Source organism: Aspergillus fijiensis, assembly GCF_003184825.1.
Source record: "Aspergillus fijiensis CBS 313.89 unplaced genomic scaffold BO72scaffold_13, whole genome shotgun sequence".
Lineage (NCBI taxonomy): Eukaryota > Fungi > Ascomycota > Eurotiomycetes > Eurotiales > Aspergillaceae > Aspergillus > Aspergillus fijiensis.
In genome coordinates this window covers 335,689-359,966 of record NW_024468989.1, presented here as the reverse complement: position 1 = coordinate 359,966, position 24,278 = coordinate 335,689, and the positions used below count along the sequence as shown (strand labels likewise).

The 24,278-nt window shown below is 51.3% G+C and overlaps 8 protein-coding genes across 8 annotated transcripts; 3 read left to right on the top strand and 5 right to left on the bottom strand.

Moving 5' to 3' along the window:
• Positions 1 to 505: 505 nt before the first annotated feature.
• BO72DRAFT_446230 (uncharacterized protein) lies at positions 506 to 1,140 on the bottom strand. The gene has a single exon (XM_040944243.1). It carries the CDS (start codon positions 938 to 940, stop codon positions 632 to 634), a length of 309 nt encoding a protein of 102 aa, XP_040803427.1. The 5' UTR covers positions 941 to 1,140; the 3' UTR covers positions 506 to 631.
• Positions 1,141 to 2,255: 1,115 nt separating this feature from the next.
• On the bottom strand, positions 2,256 to 2,996 carry BO72DRAFT_466988 (putative peroxidase; the record flags this gene model as incomplete). Its single annotated transcript, XM_040946810.1, has 1 exon — positions 2,256 to 2,996. The coding sequence occupies one exon, from the start codon at positions 2,994 to 2,996 to the stop codon at positions 2,256 to 2,258; it is 741 nt and encodes a 246-aa protein (XP_040803426.1).
• A 213-nt stretch (positions 2,997 to 3,209) lies between these two features.
• Positions 3,210 to 4,662, bottom strand: BO72DRAFT_43758 (alpha/beta fold hydrolase). The gene is made up of 2 exons (XM_040943354.1): positions 4,382 to 4,662; positions 3,210 to 4,316 (listed from the first exon to the last, which is right to left on the bottom strand). The coding sequence occupies exons 1-2, from the start codon at positions 4,547 to 4,549 to the stop codon at positions 3,480 to 3,482; spliced, it is 1,005 nt and encodes a 334-aa protein (XP_040803425.1). The 5' UTR covers positions 4,550 to 4,662; the 3' UTR covers positions 3,210 to 3,479.
• Positions 4,663 to 5,811: 1,149 nt separating this feature from the next.
• On the top strand, positions 5,812 to 7,195 carry BO72DRAFT_365277 (uncharacterized protein; the record flags this gene model as incomplete). Its single annotated transcript, XM_040940769.1, has 3 exons — positions 5,812 to 5,982; positions 6,036 to 6,266; positions 6,323 to 7,195. Coding segments are annotated over 3 exons (1,275 nt in total), but the record flags the coding sequence as incomplete, so codon positions are not given.
• Positions 7,196 to 7,512: 317 nt separating this feature from the next.
• BO72DRAFT_484588 (carbon-nitrogen hydrolase family protein) lies at positions 7,513 to 8,961 on the top strand. The gene is made up of 4 exons (XM_040947863.1): positions 7,513 to 7,657; positions 7,714 to 7,802; positions 7,913 to 8,346; positions 8,490 to 8,961. The coding sequence occupies exons 1-4, from the start codon at positions 7,613 to 7,615 to the stop codon at positions 8,828 to 8,830; spliced, it is 909 nt and encodes a 302-aa protein (XP_040803423.1). The 5' UTR covers positions 7,513 to 7,612; the 3' UTR covers positions 8,831 to 8,961.
• A 303-nt stretch (positions 8,962 to 9,264) lies between these two features.
• BO72DRAFT_457081 (uncharacterized protein) lies at positions 9,265 to 10,230 on the bottom strand (the record flags this gene model as incomplete). The annotated part of the gene is made up of 4 exons (XM_040946311.1): positions 9,265 to 9,319; positions 9,546 to 9,823; positions 9,914 to 10,046; positions 10,106 to 10,230. 4 exons carry the CDS (start codon positions 10,228 to 10,230, stop codon positions 9,265 to 9,267), a joined length of 591 nt encoding a protein of 196 aa, XP_040803422.1.
• A 934-nt stretch (positions 10,231 to 11,164) lies between these two features.
• On the bottom strand, positions 11,165 to 16,948 carry BO72DRAFT_484587 (vacuolar ATP synthase catalytic subunit A). Its single transcript, XM_040947862.1, has 12 exons — positions 16,512 to 16,948; positions 16,322 to 16,406; positions 15,593 to 16,260; positions 14,642 to 15,538; positions 14,357 to 14,373; positions 13,707 to 13,776; positions 13,542 to 13,636; positions 12,720 to 13,470; positions 12,027 to 12,668; positions 11,723 to 11,978; positions 11,590 to 11,674; positions 11,165 to 11,539 (listed from the first exon to the last, which is right to left on the bottom strand). Exons 1-12 carry the CDS (start codon positions 16,893 to 16,895, stop codon positions 11,371 to 11,373), a joined length of 4,119 nt encoding a protein of 1,372 aa, XP_040803421.1. The 5' UTR covers positions 16,896 to 16,948; the 3' UTR covers positions 11,165 to 11,370.
• A 4,048-nt stretch (positions 16,949 to 20,996) lies between these two features.
• Positions 20,997 to 23,440, top strand: BO72DRAFT_43551 (WD domain protein). Its single transcript, XM_040943285.1, has 5 exons — positions 20,997 to 21,867; positions 21,919 to 22,322; positions 22,378 to 22,858; positions 22,912 to 23,059; positions 23,119 to 23,440. The coding sequence occupies exons 1-5, from the start codon at positions 21,105 to 21,107 to the stop codon at positions 23,228 to 23,230; spliced, it is 1,908 nt and encodes a 635-aa protein (XP_040803420.1). The 5' UTR covers positions 20,997 to 21,104; the 3' UTR covers positions 23,231 to 23,440.
• The last annotated feature ends 838 nt before the right edge of the window (positions 23,441 to 24,278 follow it).

The window sequence follows — 24,278 nt, the reverse complement described above, 5'->3', positions numbered from 1 at the left end:
TTCTCCGAACGCTCTGGATCCAGCGGATTCTCCGCTTTCGAGGGGAAACGGCAAGGAGAGAGCAATCAGTGGGAGTCGGTTGGATCGATCGACACAATCTATTGATGTTTATCCAGTCGCGATGACGAAATGTCTGCCGGGGGACTATATCCGAGTTGGAATAGCTAGGAAGGTTGAGAAAGGTAAGTGCACACAAATGGAGCAGATTAGATGGGATACCGATGTAAGAGCAGTTGAGATCGACCGCCTTGTAGGATTTGATAATTACTTGTGAATGTTACTCTTTCGGAAGGTACGGCGGCGACCTGCTCCAAAGCAGTTGCTTCAAGCCTGTAGTAAACCCCCAATCAGATAGTATCACCTAAGCTAGGTACTGTAGATTTCTTGCTGTACTTTACCCAGGTAGCCTCCTTAGCCGATGTAGATTACGTACTATTTTTATACTGGAGTAGATGTACAGTAGCCTACCACATCCATCATCCGCCAAAGCTAAGCTCTCCCTCATCCCAATACACACAATCCACCCCCACCAAGACACAAGCAATCACCAAAACAATCAACCATCATAATCGACCCTCACAGCGACTCTACGAAGCTTACTCGCAGCTTGTTCCGATCTATAAGATCAATCTCATGCATCCTGCAGGGGTAAAGCCCATTCCTCACCAATCCATCCGGGCAGTGATCGCAACTCGACGCGCGTACTCCATGCGGTGGCAACTGGCCACCACCTCCCCTGATGATCCCTCACCCAGCGCGTTCCTGCAGTAGCCTCTGAGCTCGGGGAATAAAGTGGTTCGATGAAGGGGGAAGGGGGAAAGGTGAGGCGTTGTTCCGCTGGTCGGTGTCTGTTCCTGCGTAATGGAGCTTCGGGACTGCGTGATTTGGTGACTGTGTGATAGTGGTGGAGAGGTATAATTATAGTAGCAGTCCTAGTCATACATACTGAAGGTTCTCTGTGAGGTATTCAAGCCAAGTGTATGGGGTTTGTGATGACGCGGTTGGTGCGACAGGTCACATTTGTCTACCGTGTAGGGGGTTCGTATGATAGTACTGAGCAAAAGAGGTGTTTGCTGCTGCTGCTGTTGTTTGACTGTTGATGACTTCACCCTGAAGTGGTATTGGTGCTCTGTCTATGATCGAGGAGAGTGATATGCCATTGGTTTAAGTTGCTGTCATCCAGTTCTCTGGGAGTACAAAGTCTACTTATATCAGAAGGGATATGCTTATTTCAACACTGGGCACATCATTGGCGAAACCCGCGGGGCTCAACCTGTGGAACCAAAGGAGCCTTTGCATGACTCGCCAGGCGATAAGCTCTTCTAGTGTATTGACTATACAAGCTGCATAATGAGTTCCTGTCCTGCGGCCATGCATCCCGTACCCACCGAGTCCACAGAAGAGACCTGCTCAGGCACCGACCTGGTAAGCTGCTTAGATATGTATCACAAGGGCGAACGCTGGATAATACAACTCACGGCTTGCCAACCCGAGCATGCGATTACATTTAGGGTTCGAGCCAGAAGCATTTGAAGCTGGGTTCCAGGTACCCGGGAAGAACATGATTGGCTTTCTGTATTGTGGCATCGGTCTTTTGCAGCATCCTAAGTAATTACTCGCAAATGATAACTAAAGCACTTGGAGTATTTCTCAGGCTCAGTGAGAAAACTCACGGAGGAGGTGCTCGACTACCGTAAGTCGTAGGAGATACTGCAACGGAGATGACATGTTGATAAGATACCTCCCAACTCAAGCCATACACACCATCTGAACACGATATAGAAGCTTAAATAGGGACGTCACACGAGACAAGCGCTCGCCAAGCTGGCCGAGAACGCCGTAGACACACGAGGTACTCTTCAGGCTATACTAGTAATACTATACCTCTCAGCCGAGACTCCCATCCGGTCGGCCCGAAATCTGCTTTCAGATACGGGACTGCACGAACTTTCCACGTCAATGCTGAGCAGTCGTCCCATCATGCAGTCCAGTCTGATATACCGACCACTTGCAGCCATAAGATAAGCAGCTCAGCCAACACACCCGCACGGGTCGGCTATACTTGCCAGGCGCTGAACCCTGAGGCGCAATCCATCCGAGCTGAACAGACAGACCTCTAGCCTCTCAGCACCACCACGTACCAAGACACTTGATAATCCAGACTCCCGGACTCGCCAACCCGGCTCTAGAACAACATGCTGACCTCCCACCTCCACCTCCCCACCCTCTCCCCTCCCTCAACCCAACAACCCCCCTCAAAAAGGCCAGGCATACCTCGAAATCGCAAGAATGACCGCCGCAGCCTCGGGCAAAAACGCCTTAACCCACCGCCTCGGCCTCCACCCTTCCTCCAAGGGCAAGCGCTCCTCCCCAAACAGCGCCTGCAGATAGCTCTTCGGGATCCCCCTGCCCGCCCCCTCGCCGAACAAACACCGCAGCACGGCCAACTCCCCACAGGCGATGTAGTGCTCGCGGCGCCCGAATTTGAGGGAAGGGTTGCTCTTCAGCGATTCGGCGTACCGGACCTTCCGGTAGCGGCCGAGCTCGGGGACGCCGAAGCCGCCGCGCGGGGTGGAGCCGAGGAACTGCTCGTAGAGGGCGGGGTCGAGGGGGATGGGGTCGCCGAGGGCGCGGTCCTGGCGCGTGACGGAGACGTCGTGCTCGATGGCGTGCGGGCGGCCGACCTTGTCGAGGTGGAGCACCGGCTCCCCCGCGGCGTTGAGGTCGGTGGCGTCGCGGAGGCCGCCGATAGAGCCGTGCGGCCCAAACTCGGCGTCGTCGCTGTGGATCGTGAAGGCCCGCCACACCAGCAGCGCGGAGACGTCGGCGCCCAGCCCGATCGAGCCCAGCGCGGAGCGGAGCTGCGGCGCCGTGATGTTGCGGCCGTCGTGCGGCAGGCGGTGGTGGTTGGCCAGGCTGTTGAGCACCGGGCAGGGTGAGCGGGCATCGCGGGATGAGGCGGGCTCGTAGCTGTCGTCTTTGGGGTGGGGCGGCATGGTCTTTGGTTATGTGGTATACAAAACTATGCTAAGGGTGTGGTGTGTAAAGAAGTGAGGAGGTGAGGAGGTGAGGGCGGGAGGTTCTTCAGGAAACGGGGTTGGGTGTTGCTGTTGTTATATACTATATCCAGTGAGTTTGTGGAATGAATGGAAGGAGAGGAGACGTGATGATTGGTGTTGAGGTAAGATGAGATGAGATGAGATGAGATGCAGTTGATGGGCACTGGGCAGCAGCTGACCGCTGGTGTGTCTGGTGTGGCTGGTCACGAGGGTTTCAGCTACGTGCAGTCAGTGCAGCTATACGAGTCGCCACCAGTCACTGCGACCTGTCTACTGCGTACTGTCCTGTATGTACCTTCGATTGCGGGACAAAGTTGTCAGCATTTCTAATTCATCATCAGAATATAATCTTAGTCTAATGTACAGTCGTTAATTCAGTCATGCAGGGAAATGGTGTATGCTCTTGCCCAAGATCATCCTCTAATTGCATCGGTTCACAATCTCTTCAATCAGCTCGTGCAGTTCGTCTTCTCGTTCCCAACCCAACATGTGGCCACTCCCCTCAAAGGCCCTCCAGGTGATCCCATCACCAATCTCCTCGCGTAAGATCTCCCCGTGCCGAAACGTCAGCATCAAGTCCTTGGTGCCATGAGTCACGGCGATGCGGTCTCTGCCTACTCGATCCCCAAGGGTCTTCAGTTGCGCCGCTGACTTGTGATGGAAATAGCAGGCGACAATCTGCATCAAGAACCCCTTCTTGGTATACTCGTCGGTGTTGGCTCGCTTCCGAATCACGCCCGCAGCGAAGCGATCGCGCTTGGTCGGGAAATTCTTCGCGGGGTCCTCGTATTCAGTGTCGGGCTCCGCGAGGAACTCGTCGGCAAAAATGCTCTTCGCCAGCCGCTCCAGCTCCACGTCGATGTGGCGAGGGATGAACATGTTCGCCCGCTGCCGCAGGTTCTCCACAAACGGGCCTGTCCGCACCAGCCGCGGGGCCGTACAGTTCAGCATCAGGCTCGCCAGGCGATCGGGGATAAGCATCGCGACCTCCTGGGCTATCATGCCGCCCATGCTAGCGCCAATAACATGGATGGATCGCTCGGGCGGACCGGCCAGATCGATCCATCCCAACGAGCTCACCAGGTCGACCATGTCCTGGGCCATTTCGGAGGTCGAGTAGTAGGAGACCGGCTTGTCTGAAAGGCCGACGCCACGGTTGTCAAACACCAAGCAGGTGTATCGCGACCCGTGCTTGTGCCCAAAGTACCTGGTCTGGCGTCGCCAGTCCTTCAGGGTCCCGTTAAGGCCCATAATCCACTGTACGGTCCGTGTCAGTGCCACCGTTGAACCCCGATGGGTTGAGAATCACACTTGAGACTTACGACGAGCTTCACTGGGCCAGTGCCGTGCAGTTCATAGTGCAGATTGATCGGCCCTCCACGGCGGGTCTGGGCCACTGCTTGTTTCCCGGATGTTGTTGGGGTCAGTTCCCATTCGACTGTGGGGTACGCCGGATGCTTAACGAGCTCCTCTGCTGTGAGGGGTGCCATCGCTCCAAAGTTCTGATGAAGCGTAAAGTGCTCGATGGAGGTGTGCGGAATGTGGTGATTTACAAGGCAGAAAGAATGACGTGCCGGTGGAAATTATGTAGAGGCAATGAGGCAAGTGCGCACATGTCCTCATTGCTTAGCAATTGGCCGAGGCCTTGATTTGCCTCGCGGGTCGGATCCACCTGAACCAGTTCCTGATATTCCATTCTGGGCCTGGTGCCTGTTTTTAAGTGCTGATGCCCGACGGCTTCTTTTTCGTTATCGCGATAACCACTTCATCTTGAGGTCCTGGATACCTGAGGGGCCATCTGTCCGGCAACTTCACTATGTCTCGTGATGGTAACACACGGATAGGTCTTGTGAGACCAATTCGTGCGCAACCCTTCCTCTGTTGCCGGTCGCTCGATCCAGGTTTCATTGTTCAACAGATGTCGAATAGATTAAGCTGATTGCACCCCTGAGAGCTGACGACTGTCCCTGGGGTCAGAGCTCTCATTTGGTTCTCGACTGAACTTATCCCTCATTCTCATGTCGGATTAACCTTCAAGCGCGGGGAATTGACCGTCTTCATGAAAGAACAATGTGGCAGTCCGAAGCGAGAGCGCTCAGGTCTGGACCTTCAATTCACAATTGCAAAAGATTCCACTTGGTTTTAAACAATCCGTGACATCGTGAGACTGGCACTTCGACCTCATAGGGGTCTTGGGCATGCAATCAAGCTCTCTCGAGCCAGAGCAAGTCAATCAAGGAAGCAATATGAGGCCGAAGGGAAAATGGACCGCGCTTTGGACTCAATTCCTACTTCAGCACAAAGGATACACTTCGCATTGCTTTGCCGAGGATTCCAATGCCGACGGCTCAGTCGCCAACCGCTGAGAAAGCGCAAAGCGCGATAGATTTCCGAGCTCTCGAGAAGAGTATGCTGTGTGTTTGAGAAGGGACAAGGTGGCGATGTCAATGCAGAAGATGCTTTTGACTCAGGACAACGCTCCAAATAGGGGGTAGGGCCAGATATTTAAACGGGACCAGAGAACGAAGCTTGAAGTTGTTAGAAAATGCTTGCACAATCGCACATCTCAGTAAAGCAATTCAAGATGGTCACTCAATACGGCATCCATCAGGTTTGTCTGGCTTCAACCATAAGTCCAGCAGACCCTGTGGCTCCGAAATCTGCCCAGAAGGAAGTACAGTATAAACAGAAGCAGACATTTAACACGTACTTCGAGTCTCTCACCAGCGGTTGTCGGGGAAATGTGAACAACAACTCTCCAAACCCGCTCCTCTTACCTGAAAGACTTCAAAGGAGTGTAGCGAAGCTGCACGAGGCACTAGTCAGCGGACTTAGCAGCATCGTGGACACTTGGTGGACCGATGAACAGGCTGCGTTTCCCCGAAGGATGCCACTGGAACCACATGAAGAAGATCTTTTACGCGTGAGACACTCATCAACTTGACCTTTGGCAACGGTGCTGACCTTCCCGCTTAGTGGTTGCATGAGCAGTCTGAAGCGAACAATCTGAGACCTTTCAGAAATTGTCAGGGACACTGGCGATCTGATCTCCTTCTTCCTTCGGATCACCCAGGTACCGTCAAGATCTGTGAGATCAACGCACGATACTCCATCAATGCACAGCTCCTTGCAGCCTATGGCTATCAGATATACGAGGAGATGGCGGCTGAAAGAGGCTGTGTCTTTGCAGGTGCAGACGCACGAAAGGTATGTAGAGAGCCTTCGTCCTTGTGAGCAACTATAGTGTTCTGACTATGACCCAGTTTATCAAAAGTCAGCTAGATATTTTCGATCCGAAGTACCCAATACATATCGTGCGCGACCAGTATCGAACGCCCTACATCGACATGTTCGTCTCCTTTGCTGAACAAAGTGGAAGAATTAGTGCGACTATAATCAAGTCAGCAGACCTTCGCTTGATAAAGAGTAACAACTCGCAGACTGGATATGACCTTTACTGCCTGTCTGACAAGGACTGTCCTGACATGGTCAGCACGGACAGTGAGCGTCTGGACCGTGTGTACCAAACCGGGCTTCATCTATTCCAGCATGAACTGCGCTCCATCCCGACAGACATCTTGCGACACCTTGCGCTGCACTGTGTCAATGATTTGAGAAGCGTCCTTCTCATTCACGACAAGCGGATCCTTGGGGTGCTGCTCCAAGAACTTGACAGCCTTGTCAGCAAGCAAGTCCTTACACCAGAGCAAGCAGCGATCCTTCGGCACGGCGTCGTACCTACCATAAACCCCGGGTCTCCGGAGCTGAGCAATTTGATCGACCAGCAGAGCCGATCCCTAATTCATAAAGATAATTTCATCATCAAGCCGGTTCGGAGTGGTCGAGGGGACGGAATTCTGCTCGGTAGGGAGCTGTCCGTCTCCCAATGGGATAGTCTTTTGCTTGATCTTCGTGACCCTGGGCTTGAACCAGGTCGCACCATGTATATCATCCAGCCACTGATCGAACAGCCATTGTTCGAGCTACTCGACCATCGTGGGGAGGTTCAATCCAGTCCCCTTGTAGGGTCTTGCCACCTGGCCAATGGCAGCTTCACCGGCCTTGGATTCTGGAGAGCCGGCGGCACGAAGATCTGCAATCTCAACAGTGGAGGGTTTTGGATGCTGGGAGTGGTCGCTCGTCCAAATTAATTTGAATTGACGCGAAGAGGTCTTCATCCCTGGAGCAGGATCAGCTTCATGATATGGCTTGCGCGTTTGAAAAAGCCCTACACATCCTGATGTTGCTATCTGCGCTCGAAGAGAAAATAGTCAGTAGTGATAGTCTGACATTCATAACAATTCAAAATTGCAAGCATCCTGTTTGGTGTTGTCTTATCTCGAAGTTCATGAAAAGTTGCAGAAGGAAGGAAAGAGTTACATAAACACACACCCCGCTCTTATCAAGGCGACTCCAACGCGGGGAACTCAATGACTCCACCATCTCCAACCTCCAACTTCCCGGCACTGGATGACCATCATGACTTTCTCTCTCGTCGCATTCCACAAGACATTGCCCTTTGCTTGTTATCCCTCACATAACTGTAACCCACAATGGCACCCATCCATCGAGTAGCCGTCATCCAATGGAACATCCAGGTACGTCGCTCGCTACCTACGCTGAATCGCAGCAAATCGCTAACCAGCCCCCGCAGGACCTAGCCATCGAAGAAAACCACCGCAAAGCATGCGATTACATCCGCGAAGCCGCAGCCCAAGGTGCTGAACTCGCCGTCCTCCCAGAGTAAGCATCTGCACCCTCACCCTATACCTCAAACCCCCGCACCACCCCCCTTCCCCCGGGCACTTTCCCTCCCCAAACCCACCACACTAACCCACCCAAAACAAAAAAAGATACCACCTAAACGGCTGGGCCCCCTCCGACCCCCTCTGGCTCGACCACGCGGCCTCCACCCAGGAATACCTACAAGCCTACCAAGCCCTCGCCCGCGACCTGCACATCTGCATCGTCCCCGGCACGATCGTCGAACGTCACGAGCCGCAGCCCGCGACCACCAACCCCACCGAGGCAAGCAAAAAGGACGCCCTCCTCTACAACACGGCGTACTTCATCTCCCACGACGGCCGCATCCTGGGCCACTACCGCAAGAAGAACATCTGGCACCCGGAGCGCGAATACCTGACGTCATCTGGGGAGGAGCCGCACGAGGTGTTCGACACGCCGCTGGGGAAGGTGGGGCTTCTGATCTGTTGGGATCTGGCGTTCCCGGAGGCCTTCCGCGAGTTGATCTCCAAGGGCGCGGAGGTGGTGGTTTTGCCGACGTTTTGTGAGTTCGCCTTTTTTCTCTGTTCTGATTTGTTGTCTTTTGGGGATTGGTGGGTTGGGTGGCTGCGCTCGGTGGGTAATGGGTGGGAGGGGTGGTTTGTAGCTTTCTAGTTAAGAGACAGGCTAACTGAAGGCTTACGACAGGGAGTCGCTACGACGCCTCGCCCGCGATGCTGAAACATAACCCGGAGTCGGAGAAGTTGTTCCTCGAGACGACCCTCACGGCGCGGTGCTTTGAGAATACCTGCGGGATCATCTTTGCCAATGTCGCGCGGGGCCAGGATCCGGAGGACAAGTTCATGGGCCTCTCGCGGGTGGTGTTGCCGGTCGTTGGGCCGGTGGGGCAGATGGGCGATGAGGAAGGGGTGCTGGTGGTGGACATGGATTTGGGGCTGGTGAGGATCGCGGAGGAGAATTATAAGGTCCGTGAGGATATGGAGAGGGAGGGGTGGCATTATACGTATAGACATTCTTCGATTGCATAGACTGTCTTTTTCTTTGGATTAGAGGAGATAGTTGCAGATTTAGAGAGTGGGTGCAAACTTGCAACGTTGTTGGATTATGGCTGGCTATGTGAATTTCTCTAGAGATGTTCAGAAACACGGTCGAGACGAACTCCAAAGGCCTGAAATCCAACCACAAATATGTCATGTCAAGTGTCACAACTGTTGCACTAATGAAGCCAAATTGACAACCATTGGGAAGAAAGAGACATAAGCACAGCAGCGAAAATAGTCAGAAGCCACGGCCGGACTATGCATACCCCACGACAAGGTGGAAGCCATAGCCAGACACAGACATCTCCCATATTCGGCTGAGATCAAAACAGATTAAATAACGAGAGGAAATGAGACGACACTGAGTAACAACCATCAACACCAAAGCTCCATACCATACCGACCGATCAGCCATGCATACCCTATGGCAAGATAGGAGCCATAGCAAACCCAGCCGTATCCTTCAGCGAACACCCCCTAAACCACAAAAGTCACAGAACAAGCAAAACAACAGAAGACCATGCTTGCTGGGAACATCAATACCCAACAGAGCTCGCTGAGAGCAGACCAGAAGGATGTTGAAGTACAGCGTAAGCACGCAATCAAGAACAAAGAGCGATTAACGATGAACCAAATATGAAAGGAGATGTAAGCTAGGTATCACGATTCGTAGCTGATCAACGAACTTGTCAAACCCGCTTACAGCTCGAACTCAGCAAGCACCTCGAAATCAGAAGTGTAGTCCTCATCAGTGACGAAGTCGAAATCGTCAGCGACGTCGTCCTCGGACGCCTCGGAGTCGTCACTGTCATCCGTGTCGTCATCGGCCGCTGGTTCCTCGACGGCCAGCCAGTAATCGACCATGCTGCGAGGGTTCTTGGTTGTCTCAACTGGAGGGATGGCCCGCGAGCCGACGGGGAGGAGGTCGTTCATGTATTCCATGATCCAGTTGAGTTCGTAATCGTGAGGACGCTTGATGACCTGTTTCTCCCGTGATGGGGAGTCTCGGTCAGTATGTCTTTTCCTTGTTGAGGAAAGGGTAAGCAGGAAGGTGTGAGAGAGAGAACTCACTTGGCAGAGTCTCGCACCGTTGCTCGGATCGAAGCCTTCGGCCTTGAAGTCCCATTGGCAGAGGCGGCATGGGGCGTTCCTCACATACAAGCTGCCCACTGTAACAAAGTCCTGCATACTGTTCTGCTCACAACTGAGGAAACAGGTGAGTGGGAAGGGGCTTTTACAGAACGTAAGGTGTGGGGTACGTACGGCTTGAAGTTCGTCGGATCGTTGCACCGGTCACGGCATTGGAAGTAGATTTCTTTCCAAGCGAGATGACGGACCTCCTGGGTGCATCTGGTGAAGATGACAGGAAATCTGTATCCGAAACACATGCTTGATGGTATCAGTATGTGATCTGTGGCTACGGTGAGTGTTAACTTACTTGGCTTCAGTTCTTGAATTGGAAACAAGCGGGAGATGGTGGGACGCTCAATGTGAGATGAGGTGGGGGGGAGAGAATGATTACTGGCCGAGAGAGAGAGATGAAAGAAAAGATGAAGCTTTACAGAGAGCAATGGAGCGAGTGTGGGAGATGAAGAGGAAACAAAGGTGAGAGAGGCAGACGAAGAGAGAGGAGGAGGGTGGAGAGGATAAGAGAAGTGAAAGGCAGCTCGATCACAGTGATCGTTGCCTGATGGTAATCACCCTCACTACAGCGTGTTACTCAGCCTTTGAGACTTCTAAACGAAGGCATATAAGCTAAATTTCTTCATTTTTCTGCTTGCCATCTTGCGTAGATATGATTATCCCTTTCATACATATTCTACCCAGCAACATGGCACCTACGGTGGTGATATACTTCGGATCACCGAGCCGAGCGGCTATTGGCCACGCGAGTCACGCTAAACATGGGCTTATCTGATAGTGACCCACTTCATTGGTACGCTAAGCCCTTTTTGGTATACAGGTCAGTCCACCACTGCACCCAACAATTTAGCAATGCATCCCATTCACTGGCAAGGACATGTGTACATTTCCTACTTTATCAGGAAGGATTTGAGGTAGGCTGCCTCTTGTAGATGATATTCTAGTGATTGTGGGAGGCTAGCATACGTCCAGGCAGTTTTAGAAGTACTTTAATTATCCACTAATAAGCTCCACCTTGCGACCACTGTACCTACAAGGAACAGCTGCTACCCATGTTGAGAGGGCATGCTTCATCATACATCAAACCTAAACAGTACGGGCCCTCTCCTTGAGTTACTGTACATTGCAACTGCTAATCTGCAAAATGGTCTCAATTCTAAACAAGCCGCAATCATCCGCAGTCATTAGGCGATACAAATTCGTCAAATCTTGGCAACCGTTCATCCACCATGCGGCCGTGGAATTCTTGCATCAGAAGAAAATATAAACATAAGGCATCATCAACTCCCCGCAAGAGACTGAGCCCCTCCAAAAAGACTGGCTACCAGGACAACAGAAAGCAACCGGGTGTATGAAAAGTAAAATCAACCATTCAACTTTGGGACTCACTGAACCTGGCTGACAATCTCGCTAGCGCGGGATAGGCTCTCCACCATTTGCTGGCACTCTTTCCGCCGGCGGATGGTGTAATCGCTCTCCTTGAGGAGTTCATCCAACTCGTTGTTGCGGTACATCATCTCCAGGAGCTCGCGCTGCATCTCATCCTTGGTGAATCTGGCTCTGTGTTAGTATCAAATATAAAAAGCTCGTGGGATCGAACTTACTGGACAAGGGTGTACATGATGGCCTTGGGAACCATATCGATCATGGTGCGCTTGACAATGTTGAAGTACGATGTGATAAGCAGCTCTGTTTTATGTAAGCATCCAATCTGCAAAGATATTCAACAGTACTCACTGATCACTTCAACTTCGCTGCTCTCCCGCTCGGACAGGGCGGCAGAGGCCTTCAGAGTGGGCGGTGGCGGCTCCATAGCAGCCATCTTCTTCTTGTTCTTCGACGCCCAGAAGCTGCCGAAGAACCCAGAGCTGCCGGTGTCGGTAGGGGTCTCGACCGAAGGGCTGTTGGCCCGCGGAGGGAGGGGCTTGCCGGTCTTGGGGTCTACTTGCGTCGGCTTGCTTCCAAGTTGACGTTCGTTGACAATAGCCATGGCCTGATCGGTCAGTATCGCTCAGCTACAAACATTGTGCGAATAACTTACGCGGTGTCCGTTGAGGAAGTCGGGGTGTCCAGTATTGATGTAAACCGTCTCCATGGCGATAAGATCCCGAACCAGTTTGTTGGTCGGCTCCATGCACTTCTTGAAGAATCCAATGACCACGGCATGGAACTTCTCCTTTAGCATAGGATACCTCCGGAAGAGCTGCTTGTTCAAAAGCTGACCAAGAATGCGGACGAGTTCGTCGTACACCAAGGAAATACACTTCAAGCTAGGATCCTCCAGTCGCTTGATCTGTTGCTTCACAATCAATTCGAAAGCGGTCGTGCCAACGAAGAGAGCTGGTGACGATCCGGAAGAGTTGTAGAGGATAGTACGGATATCAATGTCCTTCACCTGATCAAAAGGATCGACTGCCTTGACACCGTTCGAGTAGAGCTCGTGGAACACGAAGCTGATACGGGCACCTCCGGACAGCTCAATACTCGAAAGTTCGGTGTTGTTACCCTCCAGCACAGTGCGGTACTCATTGCTGAACTCGGTGATAATGTTCAGTATGATGTTAGCGCTGTTACCGAGCATCGAGTCGCCAAGCTGCGAAAGTTCGGAAGAGTATTTCTGAAGAGAGGACGAGATGCGGGCCTTGATGTCGGGAAGCGTTTGCTTGATGTGCATCATGAGGATCTATGGCATGGTTAGCGCACATACAGTCATGTACCAGGGAGCTATGCGCACCAAGTTCAACTTCCTGGCAAGATAGGGCGTTCCACAGTATGACGACTTGTTGCGATAAGCCTTGTGGTTCTCGAAGAAGTTCTTCTCGTTCTCCAGCGCATACGCAATGGGCTTCTTGTTCTCAATATCGCGCTGACCGCGGTTGACCACCGGCACATAACCCAGGCGCAAGGGGATAATCCTGCCTGCAAGAATATCCACGACATCGGTGCCCTCGTCCATCAGATCCACCTTGGTCAAGACACCGATGGTACGCTGACCCTCGGGATCCACCTCGCGCGCCAGCTTCAAGCCATCCGAATTGGCCAAATCCTGGTTAGCGGAAGTGACAGCAAGGATGATAGCATTGGGCTTGCTGATATACTTCATGACCATGTCCCGAATCTGTTTTTCGATGTCCTTGGGCTGATCACCCACCGGCACCTTGGTCAAACCGGGCAAGTCAACCAGCGTCAGCGTCAGAACGTTGGGCGAGTAGATGCGGAGGTTGATCGGGGCGGGCGAGATGCCGGCGTTGCGGCCAACTTTCTGTTCGGTTTCGCGCACGATTTCATCGCGAATCTTGTTGAAGTCGTAGAACTTTTGGCCGGGAATGTGCAGGAACTCGCCGTACTCGTCCACGTTTGCCTCCTTATCCGTGCCTTCCAACTCTTCTTCCTTCACACCGTTGGTCTGTGCGTTGGCAGCGGGCTTGTTGATCAGTTGCAGAATGAGGGGTCTGCGAGTGACAATTCCGGAACCACGGGGCAGGCTAAGGGGGTGCAGGGTTGGCAATCAGCGAATGCGACAGTGGTTGCGATGGCGACAATAAGGGTCACTCACAAATCGCGGCCAACAATATTCTCCAAGACGGAACTCTTTCCGCTAGACTGCGAACCGACAACGGCAATTTGAGGCAGGTCGATGGGGTTGTGAACCTAAACAGAACAAGCGGTGTCAGTATGCGGAGGGGCCGCAGGAAAGCTCCACGAAACAGCAATCACTTACTCCGACAGTAGCGAAGACATCCTGCAGCTTATTGACCAGGGAGATCAAGCTGGGATCGTTGACATTTATCCTGTCCGACAAGCGAGGTCAGCCAGTCAACCTAGCATCGAGGGCACGAGGGCCCAAGGGGGAGGGGGGATTGCGCACGAGAAGCCAGTTGGGCTTGCCATGGCTGGCAATGATGATTAGAGAATCGCTCCAAATTAGAACAAAAAAAGCTTTATCTGTAGAAAGACAGCAGTCAAGTGTATGGAATCGAGTGTATGAATGAATGCCTGTTAAGGGTAGTAGCTGTGAATGGTGGGTTTGGGGGGGGTAAGTTGAAGGGGGAAGAGTGTCGGAGTGAGCGAAGGCGGCGGCGGCGGCGACGGGAAGTGCCAAGTGTAGCCTTTCGCTTCGGCCCAGATCAGTGAGATAAAGATCGATACAACAGCTACTACAAAGCCACAACAGCATAAAGAATATTACCAATAGTGGCGACTCAAGGCCTTGCTGTTAATCAACGTATCGCTACAGAATACACGGTTGGAAGCAGCAGCAAAAGTTCTTTCTCTTGAATGTCATAATGCAAAGCCACGAATTCACTGGGACGCGTCATGTGCTTCTGGCCACCCAAACCGGCCAAACAATGATGCTGCCTGACCACTGACTCAAATGGGCTCAAAATCTATCATTGTTGGGCAAATAGAATTTTCTGGAAGATCTTCAACGAAACTGCAATAACTACAGATAATGGGAATTTGCTATGCTACAAAGCTCTTGAAATTCAAAAGAAAGAAATGACGACACGATCCCGAAGATTCTCTCCCGGCCGTGTTGATATCCTCTACTCATCCGACACCGAAGCGAAACGCTCCGACATGGTTTGGAGGATCTTCTCATACTGGAAAGAGTTAGAATGATTACGTCGTGGCATGCAAGATAATCGGACTCACCTTGTTAGACACCTCCGCCTCGTTGTCTGGCACTTCGAACTTCATGTTCCGCAGAGCGGTCTGGATATCACCCGTGGCGTCGCGAACCTTGGCCCAATTCTGACCCTGGGCAACGGCCTTCTGCGCTTCGTCATGGTAGCCCATGAAAGCTTTCATCATGTACTCAGTCTTCCACAGGGGACAGAACTGATCGTAGTCACTGTAGCCGTTCTGTTGCAGGAAATCATCCTTGACCATGGCAGCCACATCCAGGGTGATCTTATCCGAGTCACCCAATGCCGCCTTACCGACCAACTGCACCACCTGGTCCAGATCTTCCGATTTGGTCAAAAGCTCACGAATCTGATCACGCAGACGAGGGAACTCGGGGTGGTGCTTCTCGTAGTACCGGTCCAGAACCGTGGTATACTTGCTGTAGGAGATCGACGTATTGATCGAAGGAAAGTGCTTGCGCTGGGCCAGCTTCTTGTCCAGACCCCAGAAAACCTGGACGATACCGAGAGTGCTGCTGGTAACAGGGTCCGAGAAATCACCACCTGGAGGGCTGACGGCACCGACAATACTGACACTGCCGGTTCTCTCGGGGCTTCCGAGGGCGATACTCCTTCCGGCACGCTCATAGAAGGAGGCAAGCTTAGCACCAAGGTAGGCGGGGAAACCCTGATCAGCAGGCATCTCTCCCAGACGACCGGAGATTTCACGGAGAGCCTCGGCCCAGCGAGAACTGGAATCCGCCATCATAGCCACGTCCTTTCCTTGGTCACGGAAGTATTCGGCGATCGTAATACCGGTGTAGATAGAGGCTTCACGGGCGGCGACAGGCATGTTGGAGGTGTTAGCGATCAGGCAGGTACGCTTCATGATAGGCTCCTTGCGACCGTCGATGTCGATGGAAAGCTAAAAAGACGCTGATCAGTAATCGTTGGTGTTCTTGCGGGAAAAGCGACAAACCTCGGGGAAATCCATCAACACTTCAGCCATCTCATTACCACGCTCACCGCAACCGACGTAGACGATGATATCACTGTTGGAGAACTTGGACACACTCTGAGAAATGACAGTCTTACCGCATCCGAAGGCGCCGGGAATGCAGACGGTACCACCTTGGACACTGGGGAAAAGAGAGTCCAACACTCGCTGGCCGACAATGAACGGAGAGTCGGAGGCCAGCTTCTCGTTCACAGGTCTGGGCACACGGACGGGCCAGGTGTGCATCATACTGTGCTCAGTCTTCACGCCATTGAACTCAATTTCAAGAAGTTTCTCATCAACTGTGTAGCTACCAGCCTCGGCGATTCTGGTAATAGTACCCCTCGCGCGGGGAGGAAGGATGATCTTGTGGTCATTCACCAAGCTGTTCTCGAAAACGGTACCCCAGATGTCACCACCAGTGATGTGATCGCCGACCTTGTATTTCCCAGGCTTGAAGTCCCATTTCCTCTCACGATCCAAGGCATTGACTGCAATACCACGGGGAATGTAGATACCCTTGGACTGTTCGGAGATATCCTTCAGGGGGCGCTGAATACCGTCGTAAATCGTTTCCATCAAACCGGGACCGAGCTCAACCGAAAGAGGCTTGCCTGTACGCTGAACGGGGTCGCCAACCGTCAAGCCAGCTGATAGCGAAAATTGTTAGAGATTGAGATGGTGGAAAGCGGGAGATGAACGGTGCTGTACCGGTTTCCTCGTAGACCTGAATGGTGGCCTTATCTCCATCGATACGAATGACTTCTCCGACAAGCAGATCATGACCGACTCGACACTGCGGAGATTATCAGAGACGATAAATGCTGAGTGTGGGGTTGTATCGACATTCGAGTCCCCCGTGCACTGTTATGGGGTAGAAGGAGCTGCGGGGAGAACCTACCAACTCGTACATAGCACAACCGATCATATGCTCGGCCACGACGACGGGTCCGGAGACGGAGAAGACGGAACCATGCTGGTTCTCGCCATCAGCAGCGGATGGGGCCATCTTGTGTGAAGTATGGTCGTGGATGGAGGGAGTGGAGGAAGAGGGGCGGCGGTGGATGGGAGAAAGAGGGGAGGAGAGGCTGTTGTCGCTGCTGCAGGATGATGAAGTGGGCGACACGGGGAGCGGTGGCAGTTCCAACTGCTGGTTTTGGCCTTCTAGCTCAGGCGGTGATGACGACCTCGAACCAACTCCCGACAACACTGCGGTTTTTTGACTGGCAATCAGATCCAGCAACGAGGGTCGTGTGCGAAGTCGAGGCACGCCTAATCCTAACATCCGACTATAAGTTAATTATTGCTACAATATTTCCAATTGAATCGGCGTTTTCTCAGGTCTCGAAATCCAAGCTCTCCTAAGGATATCTGGGGCGGTGCAGGCTACCTGTTTACTCAGCCGTTTCTTGGAGACCGCACGGACGATCACCGGTCAATGGGATTAGATACTAGCTCGCCATCGTCAATAGCATCACAGCTAAACTCGATGGCCTTTTCGACCTTACATTACTTACTTGCGATATGTACATTTTATACAGGACATAGATTTCCTTTTGGCAAAACAAGATTGCGCTTCAGAGAAGGTCATCGAAGTCCATGACACTAGATAAGAGCCCTCGCCACCGAACATGTCTGCCGTCTCTTCATATGTCCTATTGCTCGATAGTGGTTCTTGATCTCTTTGGAGCTCAGCCTACAGGATCTTGGACATAATGGTCATCGTTAAGGGTAAAAAATTATAGGTTGATAATTTAAGTCATTTAGTCCTAAAGTCCATGATAATCGAGAGGAACATTTCCACGCCTTGGCGAATCGCATCCTTTACCATTAATCATCGTCATGATTCATCACTCAGGTGACCAGTTTGGACTGGATTCAATAGGGGTGCAAGATTTTACTTCTATGGATGTCTGTAAGTGACTTGTAAAATTCATGGGGAGAGGATCTCAACGTACGCCGCACTGCTTGCAAGAGCACGAGCTTCCGCAAGTGCAGCTGCTAGGTCCACTGCATCCGCAGGTGTTTCCGGAACCGCAATCGCAACCCATGTTGTTCGAAGTTGTGGTTGAATAGGATGATAAATATATTAATTTGATCGTTTGACTTATTATTTTGGCTTCAACGCTGATGAAAGGCTTGAGAACCTTGGGGACGAAGAAGTTATCTCTATATATACTTGTAGGTGCCGTGGCTTGAATCATGATGAGGTCAGTTGACAGATTATGTCATGGAAGGGGAAGACAAAGACCCGAGTCAAGCCGAATCGATCGCATGTGTCGCACATAGATCCGGGCTTGCTGTCCGATTGGTAGTGGTTGCATCGTCCTCGAAGTTCCTGACTTCAGTATAAAACTTGCACTGGGGTAAGTGGTTCTCTCGAGGCCCAGGCCCGGGGTAGACGGCGGCTTGGAGCCTCACATAACATCAGTGAGGCTCAGGCTGAGCAGAACCAATGGTTGTACGATGAGGAAATCAATCGATCATTTTAGAGGTCTCAGTTGGAGGTCTTAGCCAATTTTACATATATAGTCTTGCATCTGAGAATGTTAACATAGCTCTTTCTGATAAAGTTGGGGGATTCATAGCTTAAACAAGCTTGGCCATTACAATTCAGCCTAGCGGAAACAATATCAAGTCAATCACACAATCTCCTTGAACATCATGCAGTTGAATGCGTAGTATGAAGGGCGAATTCTCGACCAAGTCATATATGTTATGTACATGGTGCTTCTGATTCTCGGGTGTTCCCAAGATGTTCAGCATGCAAGCTATTGTAAAGCTTTCAACTGGCCCAACCCGATATATGTTGTCTTGAGAATTCGATGATAAGCCAGGAAAACATAGTGACGACGGTTGATGCTGTGTATGGTACAGTCAATCTGCGACTCTAATGATTGGCAGAGGGAGCACCGATACATATGTATTTGTTGAGATACCGGAGATAGCTGCTGTTCATATCTGGCCGGGACAAACATTGTCTTTTAACAAACCGACTTACCATGGCCATTTGCGGAGTAATGAGGACACTTGGGAACTTCCGACGGGACCATGCATCAAAACCAGCGGTGAGGGATGTCGGGCGTTTGATCAGACAATGACAAACATTTTGTTTCTGACCTTGAAAGAGTCTCTCGAGCCATTTGATTCGTAAAATTTGATCCGAATCGAAGTAGATAGTTCTCTCACCCCCGTTATGTCTTGTCCTACAGTGAAGTTTAGACTTGAGTCTCACTCTGACTATGCAGCGTAGTAGGGGTAGTTGTCAAGCTTCTTGTTCTGAAAAGAGGTATAAAAAGGTATTCAACCTCAGCAGTAACGACATTGCCTGTAAACTATGCTTCAAGTGCCTCCCCGGAGCAATGACACCTGGAAGAAGAAGAGGAGGAGGAGGAGGAGGAGGAGAAGGAAGAAGTTCATGGCTCAGGATTGGCCAGCATAACCCCTCCACCTGGGCTGTAGCTTGTGGTACCATATGGCCCATTTGAGTCTCTTCACATTTACTTGCCATAACGGGCGGTTGGGTACATCTACGACATGCAACTAGGCCAAATGAAACGTAGTGGCGGACTCGGGCTCCTGCATGGCACGCCTACTTTTCTACATACTGTAGTAGTATTCTCGGTGGTTGTGATATCTAGCCGTCAGAGGCAGATAAGGCATCCGATCAGCGATTGCTCATGAGCGTATTATGCCCCTGAGACAAAAGGGACAAAAGGCATGAGAACAACTCATTCCATGTGGCCAGACAGGTGTGCAGGTGATGTGTCGGGCTGCGGATGATCTGTGGCCAATATCGGTTGCGGATCTGTGGTCGTGCCCCTCCAATTCGGGTTTCCTCAGAATCGAAGAGTATCAGATGGTGTTGTTTGCGAGTATGTTGAAAGCGAGTTAGCTGCGTGTCAGCTGCTTGCTTGATCGAAGAGGTCTTGGGGGTTCAGGTGATGCAAGCATCTCTGCTTCATTCCAGCTTGGGAAGGGCTTTTGGATATCGCTGGTTCTGAAACACATACTGTACATGACTTGCATACGATTTCAGAAGATAAGGAACACCAAGGTAATGTGTAAGATATAGTAGGAAGCTCAAGGTAGTATAAAACATACATACTGAACTAGTGTTGATCGCTGGTCACGTATGAATGAATCATATTCGAGTTATACTACGGGAATGATTGCCTTTTTCCATGTATCGTCATACCCCCGTATGTATCATGGATATCGTCATTCATAGTAACTAGCAACTTGAAGTACCGTAGGTTGACTCGATTCGGTAGCAAGTGGATTCCATAGACCTCTTTGTTTCGAGTCTCTCGGCTACTCAGACAGTTGAAACTTTGTATAAGCATGTTTAGCCTCGAGACCAGTACAAAACTGAAATGGGCAAACGAAATGATGGTTTAGTTTATGGGACTGATGAATTGGGCAGGTGTGGGTAATGGAAGAAAGAGCACGGGGGCGGAGGGAGGGGTGGGATTGACAGGCAGGCACTCAATAAGCATTGATTGTCGGGGGCTGCTTAGCCCCACGGGAAGACAGTTCAGTCAGTCAATCAGTCAGTCAGTCAGTGAGACCCAGCAGCCGCCGATGTGCTCGACCTCAACCTCCGCTCTAATCCTCCAGTTGTTCCTCAATCAACCCACCTAAAGTTTTCTCTTCCCCTCGTCCATAATATTCCCTTTCCACTTACTAGGTTCTTACATATCTCCGGCTTGGTCATTCCGGCCATTTTTAAACCTGTTTTGGTGCTCCCTTCACACCTTTCTAGCTCTTCCATTCCCCATTATCCGGTGACCTCTCGTGGGAGCAGTCAGTTAACCACCGTCCAAGCCCGATAAGCCCTCTCCGCTTGTCTACTGTAAGAAGCACTTGGCTCTCGACCAGCACGCATGGCAGAGCTCATCTGAACGCCATTTGATACAGATTATAACTAACAGACGCTCTGCAACAAGCAGATTGGTAGACTACTGAGGCTCGTGACAAGGTTGCAGACGTACATACAGTACACTGACCTTCGGCGAACATCAGTGAACCGCCACTGATAGAGGTCTGCTCCCCTGGTTCTCCAACAGAGCCAGGTGAAAGGGCAGATCCAGAAACATTCGAACTGGCAGACAATCCTCCTCCATATATACCCTCCTCCGCCGCTCCCGACCACCCCGACCACCCCGACCACCCCGACCACCCCGATCCCCCTCCACCCCTCGCATCCTCGCCGCCACTTCGCACCACTTCCGCCACGAGCGGCCTTTCCGCAGCGTCCCTCCGTAACTCGGTCATCGGTGATCAGATTGGCACAAGAAGTCCTAGTGGCATCTCATCCAGATCGTCTCGCCGACGTCGCCGAAGTATAACACCTACCTCTCGAGGTCCGATAACAGAGGGTACGGGAGGTCTTGCGGGAGGAACGGCGAGCGAGACCGGCCATCAAGCAATCCAACCATACGACTCATCGGCGGGCTACACACCATCTCCCAAGCGCAGGCGCCTGGCAAATATGCGTCCCGATGGGATATCCAGTACAAATGGCTCTTCCCATACGCTTAATGGTTCGCCTGCATCTCCATCGCAAAAGGCAGCATTTCCGTTGTCGATGAACGGCCAAGCCTTGCATACAACCTCCAATGGAGACTTGCACACAAATGGATCGCAAAAGTCGAGGCTAAACTCCTCTACCTACTTCGGTCACGATCGGGAAGAGGTTACAAGGATCTTGATACAGAGTCTCTACGAGCTTGGCTATGACGGAGCGGCATCATTGTTGAGTAAGGAGAGCGGTTATCAACTGGAAAGCCCAGCGGTTGCTACGTTCAGGAACGCGGTTCTTGAGGGGCGATGGGCTGAAGCGGAACAAATCTTGGTCCACTCATTTCACTATGAACGGGATAGTGGCAGGGGAGGACGTCGCACCGAGCAGCATCCCACCAAGGAGAGATTAGTCTTAGTGGAGCATGCCGAAAAGAACGAAATGCTTTTCCATCTCCGACAACAAAAATTCCTGGAGCTGTTGGAGGCTCGAGATCTGGGTGCGGCTTTAATAGTTCTCCGGCATGAACTAACACCCCTCAATTATGACATTGGTCGTTTACATGCTCTTTCGAGGTGGGACCTATACCTAGCATTCCCATTGATGAGAAAATGTGCCGCTAACTTACCATCAAAAAGCCTCCTCATGTGCCCTCCTGAGCATCTTCACGATCAAGCTGGTTGGGACAGCCCAATAAGCTCTTCTCGAGAACGTTTATTATCGGAATTATCCAGTATGTCGCAACTCAAATCCATTCCATCAATCTGAACTCACACTTCTGCAGAGTCCATTTCGCCTTCTGTTATGATCCCGGATAATCGTCTTGCTATTCTTCTAGACCACGTCAAGCAGAATCAAATCAACCAATGTTTGTATCACAATACGGCAAATCCTCCCTCTCTATATTCGGACCATATGTGCGATCGAAAGGATTTCCCTCTCCGGACAGAGATTCAATTGACCGAGCAACGGGATGAAGTCTGGTGGTGCTCCTTTTCGCATGATGGGACCAGGCTGGTCACAGCCTGCAAGGATTCCACAGTGATTCTCTACGACACGGATACTTTCACTGTGCTCCACACGCTCAAGGAGCACACAGATGGTGTTGTGCATTGCGAATTCAGTCCGGACGATTCGAAACTCATCACTTGCTCCCAAGATAAGACCGCTCGCGTATGGAGCGTCGAGGTAAATTCTCCGCTTAATGCTCTCCTTCCTTTCGCAATGCTAACACGGAACACAGACCGGCCGTTGTCTGTTAACCATAAATCATCATCGGCAACCAGTAACGTCTGCAGCATGGGCTCCAGACGGGGAGACGTTCGTCACGGCTTCTCTTGATCTTAGCACGCAACTTTGTTATTGGAGCATGCGCGGGCATAACCTACACTCTTGGGATGGTGGTTTCAGGGTACAAGATTGTACCATGACTCCTGACGGTCGGAGACTAGTCGCGGCGGATCTGGAGGGAAAATTGCATGTTTACAACTTTGCCACGCGTGATGAAGAATATTGCCTTACAACGAAAAGCAGGCCGACGTCGGTGGCTGTCAGCAAGGACTCGCGGTATCTGCTTGTTAATCTGGCCGACAATCAACTGCAGCTTATTGACCTCAACACGACGGAAGTGGTACGGCGCTTCCAGGGGCAGAAACAGGGCAATTTCGTCATCCGCAGCGTCTTTGGAGGCGCTGCTGATAACTTTATTGTGAGCGGGAGCGAAGGTGGGTTTTTGATTTCCCTCCTTTGTTGGATGTTTGGGCTAATCCCGTCACAGATTCTCGTATTTACATCTGGCACAAAGAGAATGGAACTCTCGTTGAAGTGCTGGAAGCGCATACCCGGGGCTGTGTGAATTCATTATCATGGAATCCGGCTAATTCGGGGATGTTCGCCTCAGCAGGCGATGACTACATGGTCAGAATGTAAGACGTTACCCTTTCTACCCCACACTTGATAGAGTCCAGGCTGACTATTTTTCAAGATGGACCAAAGAACGCGATACACGACCGGGTGCTGCAGCGGCTAAGCATAGGGCTGTGTCGGGGAACGGGTTTGCCCGCACCAGTGCTCTGCGTTCGACATCACGGTTCTAAAGGAGCCTCTCCTGGAGAAGCTCCTAATGCTTTCTTTCCGAATGTTGTTATCGTACCTCAATGGAGGCATAAACACGACCTTCTTCTAGCGGCTGATGAAACTACCCTTTGGATCGAACCTCCCTGCCGATCTTCACGGCTATCTCCACTCGATCTCTTCCAGATCCCCTACCACTATGCCACTTTTGATCCCTGCATATAAGCATTTTCTGGTCTTTCCAGTGATTCTACATAATACAGGTGTGCAGGCGCCACTGTTTTTGGTACACATTCGTATATGTTGTGCATCGATTCCTTCAGACCAACCACCCCCCCCCCTCAAACCTCCAACCCGATATCTCCAGCATTGTTCTGTCATACCTCGGCAGTCATGCCAACCGCTTTCACACCTCGTGCCTATACGACATATAATGACATTACATGCTGGCTTCTCGTCCGAACCCTCATTCGTTCGACTTCGTTCTTTTTCTTTTTCTTTTTCTTTTTGATGTTTTCGCAGTTTGGGTGATCATGAAGGTTTGGGACAAATCGAGGAACTGGTTCCTGGGCGGCGAAGCGAGAACTTGGGTCTGGCTTATTCCTTCCTTTTTTCTATATCTCGCTATGAGTTACTCTACTATAGGTATCAAATATCATTACTTTATTTCTCTCGATGTCTCAATTTCTCCCGTCTGGTGCGGTCTCGACTTCACTATTCGTGCCGTGAGCATGCGTGGACCATTGCGTTCAGCTTGGGAAGGCTATTATGGTATGGATCCGCTTCTGAGGCTGGGGTCCTTCTAGAGGCGAGGCTTTGCAGACTGAAACAATGCACGAATGGATCCACTATGATTTACCGAGAAACACACGAAAGGACATGACGAAGGCTTAACCAAGTAGCGGACCGCTTTTTATATTGTGTTGGAAATGAAAAAAAAAGGAAAATAGTGTATCTCCTGACAATGAAAAAGAAACCCCAGAAAAAGCTAGAATTACCCCAGATGATCGAAAATTAGACGCCGCGGATAGTAAACAAGGAGATACGATAGAACGCTGGTCGGGCGTCGAA

Excerpts from the sequence above, each read along its gene's own strand:
- BO72DRAFT_43758 (XM_040943354.1), bottom strand. The coding sequence starts at position 4,549 with ATGGCACCCCTCACAGCAGAGGAGCTCGTTAAGCATCCGGCGTACCCC. Across the intron at positions 4,317-4,381 it reads CTGGCCCAGTGAAGCTCGTC|TGGATTATGGGCCTTAACGG; the intron begins GTAAGTCTCAAG and ends CGGACCGTACAG.
- BO72DRAFT_446230 (XM_040944243.1), bottom strand. The coding sequence starts at position 940 with ATGACTAGGACTGCTACTATAATTATACCTCTCCACCACTATCACACA.
- BO72DRAFT_43551 (XM_040943285.1), top strand. The coding sequence starts at position 21,105 with ATGCGTCCCGATGGGATATCCAGTACAAATGGCTCTTCCCATACGCTT. Across the intron at positions 21,868-21,918 it reads TTTATTATCGGAATTATCCA|AGTCCATTTCGCCTTCTGTT; the intron begins GTATGTCGCAAC and ends ACACTTCTGCAG. Across the intron at positions 22,859-22,911 it reads TATTGTGAGCGGGAGCGAAG|ATTCTCGTATTTACATCTGG; the intron begins GTGGGTTTTTGA and ends ATCCCGTCACAG.
- BO72DRAFT_484588 (XM_040947863.1), top strand. The coding sequence starts at position 7,613 with ATGGCACCCATCCATCGAGTAGCCGTCATCCAATGGAACATCCAG. Across the intron at positions 7,658-7,713 it reads TCATCCAATGGAACATCCAG|GACCTAGCCATCGAAGAAAA; the intron begins GTACGTCGCTCG and ends CAGCCCCCGCAG. Across the intron at positions 8,347-8,489 it reads GGTGGTTTTGCCGACGTTTT|GGAGTCGCTACGACGCCTCG; the intron begins GTGAGTTCGCCT and ends GGCTTACGACAG.
- BO72DRAFT_484587 (XM_040947862.1), bottom strand. The coding sequence starts at position 16,895 with ATGTTAGGATTAGGCGTGCCTCGACTTCGCACACGACCCTCGTTGCTG. Across the intron at positions 16,407-16,511 it reads GTTGTGCTATGTACGAGTTG|TGTCGAGTCGGTCATGATCT; the intron begins GTAGGTTCTCCC and ends TAATCTCCGCAG. Across the intron at positions 13,637-13,706 it reads ATGTCTTCGCTACTGTCGGA|GTTCACAACCCCATCGACCT; the intron begins GTAAGTGATTGC and ends TGTTCTGTTTAG.